Here is a 16953-nt window from a genome sequence, read left to right as displayed (position 1 = left end):
TGGAAACTTCTCACGATGGTTTGTATTTTTATTCTTAACGTCACTTTCTTCTGTTCTAACTTTAGGGTACTGTGGATCATTTCTGTCTTTCTCAACATATGTTTAGTTTTTTCTATTAATTTATTCCTTGACTTATTGATCACTAAAGTGTATTTTGGCTAATTTTCATATATTTTAGTCTTTCTAGATTTCTCCTGTTATTTATTAGTTGGATACCATTTTTCTCAGAAAAGACATGCGATGTTACTTCAAACATCTTAAGTTAGTCTAGGACAGTTTTATGGCCTGACATATGATTTATCTTGGAAAATGTTCTATGACCTTGAAAAGCATGTGTATTCTGAGATAGAAAGTTTTTAAAATGACTGTTGGGTCCATTTTTGAGACCAATATTTCCTTATTGATTTTGTTTGGATAATGAGTCTATTGGTGAAAGTGTAGTCTAGAAATCACTTATTTTTATTTTATTGTAGCCTATCTCTATTCTCAGAACTTTTCATATTTGCTTTGCATACTTAGCTGCTATGGTGTTTGCTGCATGTATATTTAAAATTGTTGCATTCTTCAAGGAAATTGACATGTTCATCATTGTACAATGACATTTTTGTCTCATCTTATGGTTTTGATTTCCAGCCTACAGTAGCTGGTGTAAGTTTATCTATTCCTGCTCTGTTTGGTTTGCATATTTTGGAAAGTCTTTTTCCCTCCCTTCATTGTTAGTTGATGTGTCCTTAAAGATGAAATGAATCTTTTGTAGGCATCATGTAGTTTCAATTGCAGATTTTACTCCACTTACATTCAAGGTGAATATTGATTGTTGAGAAATTACTATTTGCACTTAGTTGTTTTCTGGTACTTTTATAGATTCTTTGACATTTGTTTCTTTATTGCAGTTTCCTTTGTTATTAGATGCTTTTCTTTGGTGTATACAGAATGATATTTTGGAAGTTACAGTTGTACACTTATATTCTGTATTATCATATCAAGGGCATAGTGTACAGAGGTAAAAATTAGAAGAGTCATTTCCTAATGAAAAAATAAATACACAGAAACAGAAAATGCAGGAGATTAAAGTAAAGAAATTATTAAAATATATATTGTATTTGGTATAGGAAGTAACAGTGGCTGTAGGATTATGTATACAATATGCTGCAGTGATTGAAAAATAAGTAATGAAGCAGATTTAGAGACCCTTTAAGGTTATGGAATTAATTTCCATTTTTAAAAAAATTGCAAATTTAAAAAAAAATTGGAACTATATAAGTAGTTATTTAGATCATCTTCTTAGCCCTCATATAAAATAATTAAAATTCATTAGCTACAAAGATGCTGAAATGTCAAGATCAGTAGTTAAAAATTTTCACAATCAGAAAAGGCTAATCACATTTTATAGGATTGCCTATGTAAATAAAAATAGGTTCCAAACTAGTTTTTGATAGAATAAATTTGTAAATGATTATTTCAATTCTCACAACTCATTGAAGATCATTTTGTGTTAATGTATATTATACTCATACTTTTACTCAGGTAAAATTTAAGTATTTATTCAAAATACACTGTTGTTTTAATCACAATATTAAAATAAAGTAAAAATATTACTTCTCTTATTAGGATAAAATATTAGTTCTCTATCTTTATATTTGCTGTCCTAAACTTTATATTTGGTGTCCTTTCTTCAAACAACTCTGACTTAGATTTTTCTCACTCCATTATATTTATGCTTTTTCACTCTTTCCTTTTCACAACTAGCCTCTGGGTCTCCTAAAGGCATCAGAATTCTAATTAGCTGAAAAGTGACTAGATTTATTACTCATAAGGGTATTTGTTGAACTAGAATCCTAATTAGTATTTTATTCAATAATTCCACTTATAGCTGATGCACTTCCTGCTTTGCAGTTATTGTGTTATGCAAATGTGAGGAGACTTTGGGTTTAAAGAAAATCATTGTTCAATCATTTTGAGTATTTATTTTGAAGACTTTCCAAAGTGCATGCTTGCATTTATTTTTGTCTATGAAGCCACAGTTAAAATGCTTTACTTCCTCTGTGTGTTCTTTTGGAGAGCCCTGGCTGCTTGTGGAAATGACAAAAATTTTTATCACTTTCCTTGAAGAAAGAACTGTTCATGTTTTATATCAAGAGTAGAGCATGCTTCACTTTCAAATATAATACATGCTTTTTCTTTAAAAGAATTTCTCAAATGTAAACCTTCTAAATATTGTGGTGTGCTGAACATATATCACTGTCATACAATTTTCTAGTACAAACAATATTTTTCTAGTTTTTACCCCATTTTTCAAAGTATTCTTCATCCTGACATTTTCATATGAAATTCTTATTATTCCCAGTGATTTTCCCTGGATTACATTTACACTTCTGAAATAAGTAATTTTTATACACACCAACTGAACCAACAACATAGAGAAACACAAGAAGGCAATAAGAACAACTATGGTCAGTCTGTACAGCTATGCTTTTAACATAATTGCCAAGTTTTGCCAAAGAGCTAAAAGTTTCCACATAGTTTGAGTATCCCTAATACAGAATGCTAAAAATATGAGACATTTTGGGTGCTAATGTGGTGCCACACGTGGAAAATTCTACACTTGATCTCATGTGATGGATTACAGTAAAAATGCACAAAATATTTATAATATTATTAAAATTTCCTTTAGGCTATACATATAGGATGTATAGTAGAAAAAGAATTCTACCACATTTAAAAATGGGTCCAATTCTGAAGCAATCTCATTTACAAATATGTAAATATTCCAAAACCAAAAAAAATCTGAAATATGAAATTTTATAATTTTATGTATTTTTTTTTGACAATCACTAACAATCAGCCAGAAAGACTTTGAATTACTTAATTTATTTCCTGAAATAAACATAAGAAAATCCAAATGTCTCCAGAACCAAACCAGCACCAGATGATTTGGTACTTTGCAGAGTGGATATGTTCACAGTGGATTCCTCTTCAGAATAACATGTGATTTCCCTTTAAGGATGTGCATAGGTATTAATCATACCGGAGGCATTTTGGATAGACAAAATAACTTGTTTTTTTACAGTCTCTATGTTTTCAAATACTAAGCAGAATCATAATGAACTTTCACTATTTTTGTTTATCCCCAAATGGTCACAAAATTCAAGAATTTATTTTCCTAAATTGTAATTAATTTTATGACAAAGTTTTAATTTTTGGATATGAATTTCACAGCTAAGTTATAAAACTTGCAATTTGTCATGATACAGATTTTGAACAATATTTGTGTCTAAAGTCTGCAACTATGTAAACATGCTCATATTATTTACTACTGTAACCTAGTTGCTACTCTTCCACAAATATGTTTTTTTCTTTCTCATACTGGTTCTTGCCCAGTTTCAAAAGACATTTGCAGCTGTTCAAATAAATGAACAGAAATGTTTCCAATTTTTGTTCCATTAGTAATATTACTTCATTTTTTTCTCATTAATTCAAAAGAATCATGCTTATGATGTTTAATAGGAGCATAAAATTTACTAATAGTTTTTGTCTCTACATTGCATTTATTTTGTTTTGTTTTGTTTTGAAGTGCTAGGAATTGAACCCAGGGCCTTGTGCAGTCTAGGCAAATGCTCTAGCATTGAGGTTCATCTCTAGACCTCATTCTGTTCATTTGAATATTTAATAGGTTCTTTAATCAAACATAGAAAACACTTCACACTAACTCATTAAGATTTAAAATGCATTTTAAAAAAACTAATAGTATCTACATGAATTGTTGAGGCTGATAAACTCATGATTCTTCTAAAACATATAGCATTTCACTTAGGACACAGAAGAAAGCCGTGCTGTACACAAAGAGGTGGGTCACAGGTCACACTAAGAGAGTTAGAATGTTTCTTAGGTGACACTGATGGGAAATCCATTGGCACTATTTTATGTGGTGTTATATGATGATTAGCTAAAAGTAATGAATTTATAATTTATGAATATCTTTTTTACTATTGAATAGTTAGTAGTTAGATATGTATCAACCAGGAAATTTTAAAAATATTTTCACAACTGAGTTACATACTTTCTGATTAGTGCTCATTAGTTGAATCTCATCCATGCCTATACTGATTATACAACCACCAGAAATGAGACATGGTTGCTGGGAAGAATATGTAACACGGGAAAATAACATGGTATAACAATGGGATTAGATTATGAGACAAGAATGAGTTATTAGACAAATCCATATGAACCACTCACTATATTTGTGACATAATTCCTTTGGTGTATTTAAGTATTCACTTGAAATTGAAAATGCTCTTCACCAGCTTGCCCAATGCTCCCTTTACATCCTTATTCCTCAGGGTGTAGATGAAGGGGTTGAGTGTAGGAGTCACCACTGCATAGAAGAGAGCCATGAACTTGGGCTGGTCCCTTGTGATGGAGGATGGGGGCTGAATGTACATGGCAATGGCTGGACCGTAAAATAAGGAAACTACAATAAGATGAGAGGAACATGTCCCAAAAGCCTTTTTCCTTCCTTCAGAAGATTTAATCTTAAATACTGCATGTCCAATACTTGCATAAGAAGCAACGATTATGCTTATAGGAATGGCTAATATAAAAATGCAAACCACAGACAGTGCGAGCTCATTAGCATCCTTTTCACCGCAGGCAGTCTTTATCAGGACTGGAATCTCACATAGTAAGTGATCCAGCTCTTTTATACCACACATTGGCAACTGTATTGTAAGAGTGGCCTCTGAGAAAGGGAAGATCACTCCTGCCAGCCACAAAATGGACACTAATAGGATGCAGAAATGTGGATTCATGATGATAGTGTAGTGCAGAGGTCGACAAATAGCCACATAGCGATCAAAGGACATGATAGCCAGGAGCAGACATTCTGTGCCCCCCATTATGTGGAAGACATACAGCTGAACTATACACCCAATATAGCTGATGGTCTTTTTAGAGCTTCCCAGGTTAAACAGCATCTGAGGGACAATGCTTGTGGTGTAACACATGTCCAAAAAGGAGAGGTTGGTGAGGAAGAAATACATGGGGCTGTGGAGACGGAAGTCTAACTTGGACACCAGGATGATGGCGATGTTTCCCATCATGGCCATGGGGTATGTGATCAGAAGAATGATGAATAGAGGGGGCTCCAGCCAAGGATGGTTAGCAAAGCCTAGTAGGATGAACTCTTCAGGGTGGCTTTTATTACCAATTGGCATTCTCTTCAATTTATTTTACCTATCACAGGAAATTGGCAAAAAAAAAAAAGTGATGTGAGGACTGAGAAAACACATTTTTTACATTGGCTATGCCATCCTAGAAGATGTTGTATAGTAACTCTTTGGGGAAAGAATCCAGAAATCTGGCATATGTGATCAAATTGCCATCCATGATACTCCAATTAAAGATAGTTATGTTAACAACTAACTGATTTTTCTCTGCTGTGCAATGAAGTTGACAATAACTATCTGCTTGAATTTTGGTGAGGATTTGATGAAATGTTTAAGTGACTGTTGGTAAAACTCCAGATGTGTATTTTTCAAACTTTGGCTGGCCAAAAATCAGCTGAGGATGCTATTAGAATATAATTATTGATTCTATTTCCTGGTGTGTGATAGAGTAGATAAAGCATGGAGTCTTGCATTCAGATGATTCCTACACAGCATTGCAGAAACAGAATAGGAAAAGTGTGGGAAGGCAGCAATAAGAGAAGGAGAAAATCCAGACATCATCAAGATAGTCCTGACGTCTCCCATGGAGTTAATTGAATCATCCCTTCACCTCCATAGGCGGTAAGAAGACTTTGGATAAACAAATCTCTGTTAGCTATTTGAAATTGTGCAAGATTCAAACACTTGCAAAGTCTTTTTCCACAAGTTTAAATTCAGCATGTGATGGTGCTCAAGATAGGTGTCCCATGTTCAAGAGTTTGTGTTCATGTGTCCTTGCATAACTGTTTAATTCAAAATTTGAGCATCTGATCTTTCATGTAACATTTTACCTAATTTGTCCATCTGTAAAGACTCTCATTTAGTGAGTCTTAATCATTTTATTTTAGCAAAAGAATTTGGACAGTTATCAGTGACCTACTGGTAACTTAAAGTACATTTTTGAATTTTAGGTAACTGCTGTCAGGAGAAGAGTCAATATCTCAATTCATTCTCAGAGAATTATTGGAATCAAACTGAATTACAATGTTTTGACACTTCCATTTCATTTTTTCTGCTTCTAATTAGAAAGTACATTAAAAACAACAAAATTAAGTAGTTGACATTAGCAACACATTGAAAGAGAAAGATTATCAATAAAATTTTTGTTTACATGGTTCTTGTCCTTCGCTGGTGAAGTGCATTTCACCATATCCATAATCTCCTGTAAAATGAGGGATGTTCAGATGGGAAGTTAAAATAGTGTCAGAGTGACAAAATTTAACTTATGCACCCAGTCAGTTTAGTGGTTTCATGGTATCAGATTGCATTCTTAGGGAAATAAAGCAGATGTTTCACATTCTCTACTTCACTAAGTCCTCAAGGTCATCTTTTTCTTGCTTGATTGTCACATAAACTACCAACAGGTAAAATGTGAGTGTTTACCTTTGATTATGCACTATCCTGGGTCAAAACTATGCAATAACAATAATAATTCAACTGATCCTTAATGATCCTGTGAGTCACAAACTCCAATAAGTTTTTACATCCATCAAATCCTTTAGTACCCATTCCCAAACCATATGTCAAATGAAAATTTTGCATCATGCGTTAGAATATTAATACCTATTCATTCTTATAGTCTGCTAAAATTATAGAGGTTTAATATCAAAAAGAAATCAATGTTGTAATTGAGGTAGTGAGATATTGAGACAACAAGAGCGGAGTTTTAAGATTCCATACAAAGAATCAGTACTGTAGGGATGTTTCCTAAGTGAGTGTGGCCCTAAACCTCATTTAGTTGAAATCAGTATTTTAGTAAAACTTGAATTTAGGGATACATCTTAGTCTAAGTTCTTTGTCAGGTGAAAATGCTGTTTGAATTATTATATTCTTGAAATAAATATTGTAGAAATTGCTGGCTACCTACATTATTAAATAATTGATGATACTGTTTATTCATTTAGCATTGCTGTATTTACATTTTATCTTTTCTACCATTGGTCATTTTTTCAAGTTTTTAAAGAGTAATTTTGGATTTAATCCTTCAGGAAGTATTCCATAATGTATTTTATCTAATTAAATGTAATGACAATGATCTCTCCAACATAGTTTCACCATTTTTATTTGTTTTGTATTATTTGGAGTTTTGCTCAACATTTTTACTTAATTAGGTGTAGTTTTGTCTGTGACTGGTGCTCACGCTTAGTCTCTCCTGCTGTTTCCCTAGAGACACCCAACAGTGCCTACAACTGTGATTTACTCTGAAACATGTATAAGCACAATCTTTACATTGTCAGATCTCATTTTCCATGTCATTATCATCTTTCATAATTTTAGCCCTTGGACTCCATTAGTTTTGTATCCTCTACTTCCATTGATTTTCTATCTTATCTCCTTTAGAAATCTACTTATGAACAAATGTTTAAAGTCAGTTAAATTGCCAGATCCTATTTATGATGACATCTTTGAATCTCCCCTAACATGCTCAATCTAGTGTATCTTAGTCCAGTTTAGTTTAATCACACAGAGGGTTTATTTATATTTATGAGATCTTTCATCTTTATAAAAAATAAAAGATCACAAGAGGAAATCAAGGTAATTTTTATCTGAAACAAACAAAACCTCAGTTTGAAACATGTGGTGGAGTCAATCCATGAAATTTTGGCCATACTTCCAAAACTGATTCTGTGATATAGTCATATGATTGAATGGAGGCTTCATTATTTCATTCAAGTATTTAATATTTCTTTGAAATACTCTTAAAATATAAATGCTTTGACATGTAAGTAAAAGACAGGGAGGAATTAATTTCAGACAATTCTCCTTCTTCCCAGCGGCTCTGAACTTGGCATTCTAAATTTAGAAAAAAGTCTCTGAAATGAAATACTTTTTGAGGATGACAAGGGGTGAATATTATAAAAATACATTTTGTATATAGAGGAAAATGCCATAGTGAAACCAAAAACTGTTAAAAAGGAGAGAGGAGGAGAGAAGTGATTAAGAAAGTAATATAGAGAGGATGAATTTGATCAAAGTACATTATTTGCCTGTAAATATCACAATGAAACCATTTTGCACAATTAGACTAATAAAATAAAATTTAAAAAGACCAGTGTCTTCTTACATACCTTATTTTGATAAATAGTCTTTACTAAAAAGGCCTTGTGAAGAGATATAGTTTAACTTTTCAAGCAGAGAAACTGCTGCCCAGAGACATACATAAGTATCATATTCAGAAATTTTAGGTTTTCTTTTAACCAGGTACCAAAGGACAAAAAGACTAGGTTAAGGATGCAATAGTAGAAAAATGTAAAGCATGCTTTGTAGGTATACTATTTATAGGCTTTTCCTGAGACCTCTTGGGCATTTGTCATCATTTGTTATTACACAGACCATTCATTTATCCTTCTCCCAGGTGTGCTGGGAGAAAGTTCCTTGGGACAGAGCCCTCTATAGATATGCTTCTTTATTCTTTGAAACTCAGATATCCACACAGGCATGGGATCAAATAAAATCCTGGCTTCCCTCCAGGACACGGTTCCTACCCTTTCTGGGCTTACAGTTGCCGTTGTTCTCGTGTGTTTGGGCCTTGCATGTTAAACTTACTTGTCAAGTTTGTTTCCTCTCGCCTAGAATCCATCAAACTACAGATGCCCCTGGTGGAGATGAAATCGACCTATTATCGTTCTCTCAATAATCCCTCTCGTGGTCAGTCCTGATGATATGGGTCCCTTGATTGCCCCTGTCAGCAAGAAGCAGTAACTGATAAGGCGAGAGCACACAAGGGAAGTAAGAGGATAGGTAAGAAACCCAAAAAACATGATAGCATTTGATGTCCTCAATGCAAAGGAACTAATGCAGAAACTTTAAAGGACAGGGGCCAATAGGAGAAGGGGACCAGGAACTGGAGAAAAAGTCAGTTCGAGAAGAATTAACTTAAAATGTAACACATGTACACAAAAGCAATGCGAGGAATCTCCCTGTATAGCTATCCTTATCTCGACCTACAAAAACCCTTGGTCCTTCTTATTATTGTTTATACTCTCTCCAATAAAATTAGAGATAAGGGCAAAACAGTTTCTACTTGAAAGCGAGGGGGTGGGGGGCAGAGAGAGGGGGCTGGGGGAAAGGGAGGAAGGGGGAGGGTGGAGAAATGACCCAAACTTTGTATGCACATATGAAGAAAAGATAAAAAAAAAAAAAGAAGCAGTCACTGAATAGACTTCATCATCCCTATTCCTAACAGCTGTTAGGGGGATCATTGAGGGGGGTACTTGAAGGTCAGACTGCAGGAGAGCCCAAAAGGTGATAATTAGGACAACAGGGAGACACTTCTTCCCAGGAAACATCTGTTTGCACCAGAGAGACATCGTTGCCCTCAGGCAATAAAAAAAAAAAGGCTATTAAAAACCCAATTTCCATCCTGACCCACAGAATCACCCGTTTCTAGGTCCTACTGCATGCCCCCATGCAGCCTCTCTCTTCTCTTCTCTATAAATAAAATCTTTCTGACCTCTGTTGCTTGAGTCTGCCTTTGCTTTCTGTCTCAGAATGGAACAAGAACCCCAACACCCAAAAAATCCTGCATACCATCTGCATCTCACAAGGACACAGGGCAATGTAAGAAATCACTACAACTATAATCAAGTCTGTTTAACTATGCTTTTAACATAGCTGCTGAGTTTTGCCCCCAAAGTAAAAACTTCAGTGCAGTCTGAGCATTCCTAATCCAAAGGCTCTAAAATATGATACATTTTGGATGCTAACATGATGCCACAAGTGGAAAATTTAACATTTGACCTCTTGTGATGGATTACAATAAAAAATGTAAAAAACATTTATAATATTATTGAAAAATTTTAGGCTATGTGTATAGGAGTATATGAAAAGTAGAATTCTACCAAATTTAGAAGTGGGCCCAATTTTCAAGCTATCTCTTTTTATGAATACACAAATATTCCAAAAATCAAAGAAATGTGATATTTGAAACATACGAAATTTAAAAATGTTTCATAGCAATCATTAACGATCATCAACAAATCAGAGAATTTTGAATTATTTAACATATTCCCTGAAATAAATAAGAAAATCCAAATGTCTCCAGAACCAGACCAGCACCAGATGACTTAGACTTTGCAGAGTGGATCTGGTTGCCGTGGGTTCCTCTTCAGGAGAACATGTGAATTTCCTTACAACGATTTACACAGATATTCATAATTTCAGAGGCATTTTGCATAGACAAAGTAACTTGTTTTGTATAGTCTTTATGTTTTCACTAAGCGAAATCATAATGAACTCTTGTTATTTTTGTTCACCCCCTAATGACCACAAAATTCAAGAATTCATTTCCCTAAATTGTAACTATGGCAAAGTTTTAAGTTTGGGTATGAATTCTATAGCCATGTTGTTTAACTTGCAACTTTTCATGATACAGATTTGAATGACATTTGTGTTTAAAGGCTGTATCAATACAAAGATGGTCATATTTTTACTGTTGTAATCTAGTCACTCCCTTCCCACAAATATGTATTTTTCTTTTTCATATTGATTCTTGCCCAGTTTCAGAAGACTGAAATTGTCTGTTCCAATTTATTCACAAAAATGTTTCCAATCTGATGTTCATTAGTAGTATCATGTCATTGTTTTCTCATTGATTCAAAAGAATAATACCTATGATGTTTAAAAGGAACATAAAATTTATCCAGTTTTTATCTCTACATTCTATTTATTTGGTTTTGTTTTGCAGTGCTGGAGATTGAACCTATGGCCTTGTGCAAGCTAGGTAAATGCTCTAGCATTGAGGTTCCTTCTCTAGTCTTCATTTTATTCATTTGAATATTTAATAGGTTCTTTAATTAAACACAGAAAACACTTCACACTAACTCATTAAGATTTACAATGGATTTTTAAAGAACTAATAGTGGCTACCTGAATTGTTGAGGTTGATAAATTCATGATTCTCCTAAAACATATAATTATTGCCTCCTGGACACAGAATGAATCCTGCTATCCAGAAAGACATAAGTCAAACTCCAAGAGTGTTACAATGTTTCTTAGGTGACACTGACAGGAGACAATTGGTGGTATTTTATGTGATGAGTGTTATATGATGATTAGCTTCAACTAATGAATTTAATTTATATCTTTTTTTACTATTGAATAGTTAGATATGTATCAACCAGGAATTTTTAAAAATATTTTATAGTAGAGTTATATTCTGGTGCTAATTAGTTGAATTTCATTCATGCCCAAACTGATTATAAAACTACCAGAAATGAGAAATGGTTGGCAGGAAGAATAAGTAACATGGGATTGGATTATGAGACAAGAATGAGTTATTAGACAAATCCAGATGAACCACTCACTATAATTATGAAATAATTTCTTTGGTGTATTTAAGTATTCACTTGAAATTGAAAATGCTCTTCACCAGCTTGCCCAATGCTCCCTTTACATCTTTATTCCTCAGGGTGTAGATGAAGGGGTTGAGTGTAGGAGTCATCACTGCATAGAAGAGAGCCATGAACTTGGGCTGGTCCCTTGTGATGGAGGATGGGGGCTGAATGTACATGCTAATGGCTGGACCATAAAATAGGGAAACTACAATGAGATGAGAGGAACATGTTCCAAAGGCCTTTTTCCTTCCTTCAGAAGATTTAATCTTAAGCACAGCACGTCCAATACTAGCATAAGAAGCTAAAATTAAACATAAAGGAACAGCTAATATAAAAATGCATACCACAGACAGTGCGAGCTCATTAACCTCCTTTTCACCGCAGGCAGTCTTTATCAGGACTGGAATCTCACATAGTAAGTGATCCAGCTCTTTTATACCACACAGTGGCAACCATAGTGTAAGAGAGGCCTCTGAGAAAGCAAAGAGCATGCCAATCAGCCACATAACAGAAACTAATAGGATGCAGAAACGTGGATTCATGATGAAGGTGTAGTGCAGAGGTCGACAAATGGCCACATAGCGATCAAAGGACATGATAGCCAGGAGCAGACATTCTGTGCCCCCCATTATATGGAAGACATACAGCTGAATTACACACCCAATATAGCTGATGGTCTTCTTAGAGCTTCCCAGGTTAAACAGCATCTGAGGTACAATGCTTGTGGTGTAACACATGTCCAAGAAAGAAAGATTGGTGAGGAAGAAATACATGGGGATGTGGAGTCGGGGATCTGCCTTGGATACCACTATAATTGCGATGTTTCCCATCATGGCCATGGGGTATGTGATCAGAAGAATGATGAATAGAGGGGGCTCCAGCCAAGAATGGTCAGCAAAGCCTAGTAGGATGAACTCTTCTGGGTGGCTTTTGTTACTTAGTGTCATCACTTCAACTTATTTTACCTATCATAGGAAAGTGGCATAGAGAAAGAGGTGTGAGGAATAAGCAAACACATTTTTCATTGGCTGTTTCAACTTTGAACATGTGTAACAACTCTTTGTAGAAAGAACCCAGAACTCTTGTATAGGTGACCATATTCCCATCCATGAAACTTCGGTTAAAGGCAGTTAAGTCAACAAGTAACCGATGTTCCTCTGCTATATATTGAATTGACAATAATTATCTCCCTAAATTGTGGTGAAGATTTGATGAAAAATAGAAGTGATTGTGTTTGTGAAACTCCAGAACTGTGGTTGTCAAACTTTGGCTGACCCCAAAATCAACTGAGGCTGCTATTAAAATGAAAATTATCTATCTATGGGCATCTGACAGAGTAGATAAAGCATGGAATCCTGGAATCACATGATCTGTATTGTGAACATTTCTACAAAGCATTGCAGAAATGGAATAGAAAAAGTGTGAAGGTAGCCATAAGAGAAGGAGAGAAAAACGCGGAGCCATGGGAATCATCATGATAGCCCTCACTGCTTCCATCGAGTTACTTGAATCATCCTTTCACCTCAACCAGGACTAAGAAGACTTCAGTTAAACAAATCTCTTCTAGCTATTTGGAATTGTGCAAGAAATTTGAACACTTTTAGTATCTGTTTCTGCACATTGGTATTGAACATGTAATGGTACTTGAGTTAGGTTTCCCATATTCAAGAGTTTGTGTTTATGGGTTTTTTTTTCCCTTGCATAACTATTTACTTCAAAGTTTGAGCATTTGATCTTTCATGTTATGTTTTACCTAATTTGTCCATCTATAAAAAATTTTCATTTATCAAGAATCTTAAACATCTTGTTTTAAAAGAGTTCAAACAGTTATCAGTGACCTATTGATAGCTAAAATACATTTTTGAACTCTAAGTAACTGTTATCAGAATAGTCAATATCTCAATTCATTCCCAGAGAATTATTGGAATCAAATTGAATCAAAGTGACTCGCCACTTCTGGTCATTTTCTTTTGTTTTTAAGCTAGAAAGCATATTAAAAAAACAAAATTAAGAAGCTGACTGTAACAACGTGTTGAAAGAGAAAGATCAGGCAATGAAAGTTTTGTTTATGTTGTTCCTGTTCTTTAGTGGGGAAGTGCGTTTCATTATGTCCACAATATCCTATAAGATGGTGAATATTCCTATAAGATGGTGAATATTCAGATAGGAAGTTAATATAGTCTCTCAGTGACAAAATATGACTCATTCAGCTAATCAATTAGTGGTTTCCTGGTACCAGATTGCATTTTTAGGGAAATAAAGCAGACGTTTCACATTCTCTACTTCACTAAGTCCTCAAAGTCATCTTTTTCTTGCCTAATTGCCACATAAACTACCAACAGGTCAAATGTGTTTCCCTTTCATTTTGCACTATCCTGGGTCAGAAGTAGGCAATAGCAACAATAATTCAAACTTACTCATAACTCTTCTGTGGATCAAGCACTCCAATAAGCTTTTTACACCTATTAAATCGTTTAGTACCCTATGACAAATGGCATTTTAGTACTCATATATTGGAATATTGATACCAACTCATTCTCATAGTCTGCTTAAATTGAGGAGGTCTAAATATAAAAAAGCAATCAATCCCTTAAATGACGTATTGAAACAATAAGATCAGAATTCCAGGATTCCACAGAAAGCATCTGCACGGTCTGTACGCTTCCTGGTTGGGTGTGGCCCCTACACCTCATTTAACTGATATCATTCCAGTTTATTTTAGCACAAGCTGAGTTTAATAATATATCTTAGTTTAAGTTCCTTCTTAATTGAAAATGCTCTGTTGAAAATGGGATATGAAAAGGGTGAAGTTTTAATTAATTACATTCTTGAAAGAAATATTCTAGAAATTATAATCTACCCATTTTTAAATAATTGATGAATATTGCTTATTCTTTTAGCATTGCTATACACATTTTTTCTTTTCTACTGTGAGTCATTCTTAGAGTTTTTAAAGAGTAATTTTGAATTTAATTCTTTTGAATCATTCCATAATGTATTTAATCTAATGCAATGTATGACATTATCTCTCCAGTACTGTTTCACCATTTGTATTTATTTTGTATTATTTAGGACTTTGCTCAGTTTTTTAATTTTATTAAGTGTAGTTTTATCTGTGAGTGGTGATTATCCTTAGTTTTCTTCATGTTTCCCTACAGACACCCCAACAGGCATGCCTACCACTGTGATTTATTCTGAAGCATGTTTAAACACAATCTTTATACTCTCAGATCTCTCATCTTTTCCATGTCATGCTCATCTATCATACTTTTGGGTCTTGGATTCCATCACTTTTGTGTTTCCCACTTCCAGTGATTTTCCTCCTATTTCTCTTTAGTAATGTACTTATGCATAAATGTTTAAAGTCAGAGAAATAAATTGCCAGAACATATTCCTGACGACATCTTTGAATCTCCCCTCACATGCTCAGTCTAGTTTGTCTTAGTTTACTTTATTTTCACCAATGTATTTAATTTATGTTTGTAGCATCTTTTAGCTTCACAAAGAGTAAAAGATCACAAGAAGAATTCAAATTTTTTAATCTGAAACAATAAACCTCTGCAAAACATATGGAGAAGTCAATCCATGAAATTTTGACCATACTTCCAAAACTGATTCTGTGATACAGTCACATGATTAAATGAAAGCTTCATTATTTCATTCAAGTATTTAATATTTATCTGAAATACTCTGTTGAAATTAAGAAATTAAGTGCTTTAACATGTAAGTGAAAGACAGAGAGGAATTAATTTCAGACAATTCTCCTTCTTCCTAGGGGCACTGAACTTGGTATTCTAAATTTAGAAAAAATTCCCTGAAATGAAATACTCTCTGAGGATGACAAGTGGTGAATATTATAAAAATATATTTTATATATGTGGGAAAATGCCATAGTGAAGTTCACCAATAACTGTTAAAAAGGAGAGAGGAGGAAGGAAGGGATTAAGACAGGGTAACATAGATGGGATGAATTTCATCAAAGTACATTACATGCCTGTTGTAAATATCACCATGAAACTATATTGTTCAATTAATTTACACTTATAAAATAAAATTTAAAAAAACCAGTGTCTTCTTACATACCTTATTTGATAAATATTCCTCACAAAAAAGAAATTGTGATGAGATATATTTTATTTTCAAACTTTCAGAGGACAGAGAAACTGCTGCCAAGAGATACATTTAAGCATCCGATTCAAAAATCTTATCTTTTCATCTGATACATGTACCAAAGGACAAAGGGAGGCAATAGTAGAAAAGTATAAAGCATGCTTTGTGGGTGTAGTATTTGTAGGCTTTTTTTGAGACCTCTTGGGCATTTGTTACTATAGAGGCCATTTATTTACCCTTCTCCCAGGTGTGTTAGCAGAGAACATTCCTTTGGATAGAGTCCTCTATGGATATGCTTCTTGCATATAATTAGCTACCCCTGAACTGAAGTTGGAAAAAGACATTTTCTGTTGTTAAATGTATCCTAAAACAAGCTCATTCAATTTCCTAACACTGTGGACACTAATTTCAAATGGTATAACATTAAAATGAGTAAATAAACAAATAATAGGTAAGTGACATATAATCGGGGCCCAGATAGTTTGACTAAATGATTATGGGGGATTTATATGAAAGTTTTTTAGAATATCCAACTTTATTAATTCTTATAATAACCCACACAGATTTAATTTTTCCTTGTCTTAGCAATGAAAGGCACAAAAATGAGTATAAAAAAGAAAATAAATATTATATTTCTATTGACAAGAATTCGATTCATGTTTAAAATAAAAATGTCCCAGTATTTGTTTTCATAAAAAATTTGAACTGACATGCTGTCTGTCTCTGCTTCTCTCTCCCTCCACTAACACCACATAATAATAGTTACATATGTAGGTAGCATTAAGATTTTTGAAATTACATATATTATCCTAACATATTATTTTGAAAAGCAAAAACAAATTCATTAGCAGTAGGGACAGATGGAAATGTTTCTTTTATTAGTTTCTATGTTTTTATTTTAGGTATTTTTCATATCTTTGAATATATTTGTTCCAACATTTTTGTTCAGTTTGTAAATGGGATTTCTTTCTTGATATCTATTTCATATAATTTATGATTAACAGGTAGCAATACTGCTTATTTTTATATATTTATTTTGTACCCTGAAATTTTTGCCAAATTTCTTAATTAGTTCTAATACTTTGTGAAGTCTTTTGGGTTTTCAATACATAAGAATCATGTCATCTGAAAACAGTGAAAATTTGACTTTCTATTTTCTAATTTGGATGCCCTTTATTTATTTCCCCCTTTCCCTCTTGCTGTATTTTAGGGTGGGTAGCCAGTATTTTATTATGAATAAAAAAAGTGAAAGTGGGCATCCTTATTTTGTTCAGATCTTAGTGAGAAAGCTTGCAGCTTTA

General features: G+C 33.7%; 2 protein-coding genes across 2 annotated transcripts; both read right to left on the bottom strand.

Annotated features, from left to right (window-relative positions):
• Positions 1-4277: 4277 nt before the first annotated feature.
• LOC109674561 (olfactory receptor 2B11-like) lies at positions 4278-5216 on the bottom strand. The gene has a single exon (XM_020151497.2). It carries the CDS (start codon positions 5214-5216, stop codon positions 4278-4280), a length of 939 nt encoding a protein of 312 aa, XP_020007086.2.
• Positions 5217-11550: 6334 nt separating this feature from the next.
• LOC109674560 (olfactory receptor 2B11-like) lies at positions 11551-12489 on the bottom strand. The gene has a single exon (XM_020151496.1). The coding sequence runs from the start codon at positions 12487-12489 to the stop codon at positions 11551-11553; it is 939 nt and encodes a 312-aa protein (XP_020007085.1).
• Positions 12490-16953: the final 4464 nt, after the last annotated feature.

Source organism: Castor canadensis, chromosome 8 (assembly GCF_047511655.1).
Source record: "Castor canadensis chromosome 8, mCasCan1.hap1v2, whole genome shotgun sequence".
NCBI classification, from domain to species: Eukaryota; Metazoa; Chordata; class Mammalia; order Rodentia; family Castoridae; genus Castor; species Castor canadensis.
Note: the sequence above shows the minus strand (reverse complement) of the source record. Positions and strands in the feature narration are given on the sequence as shown.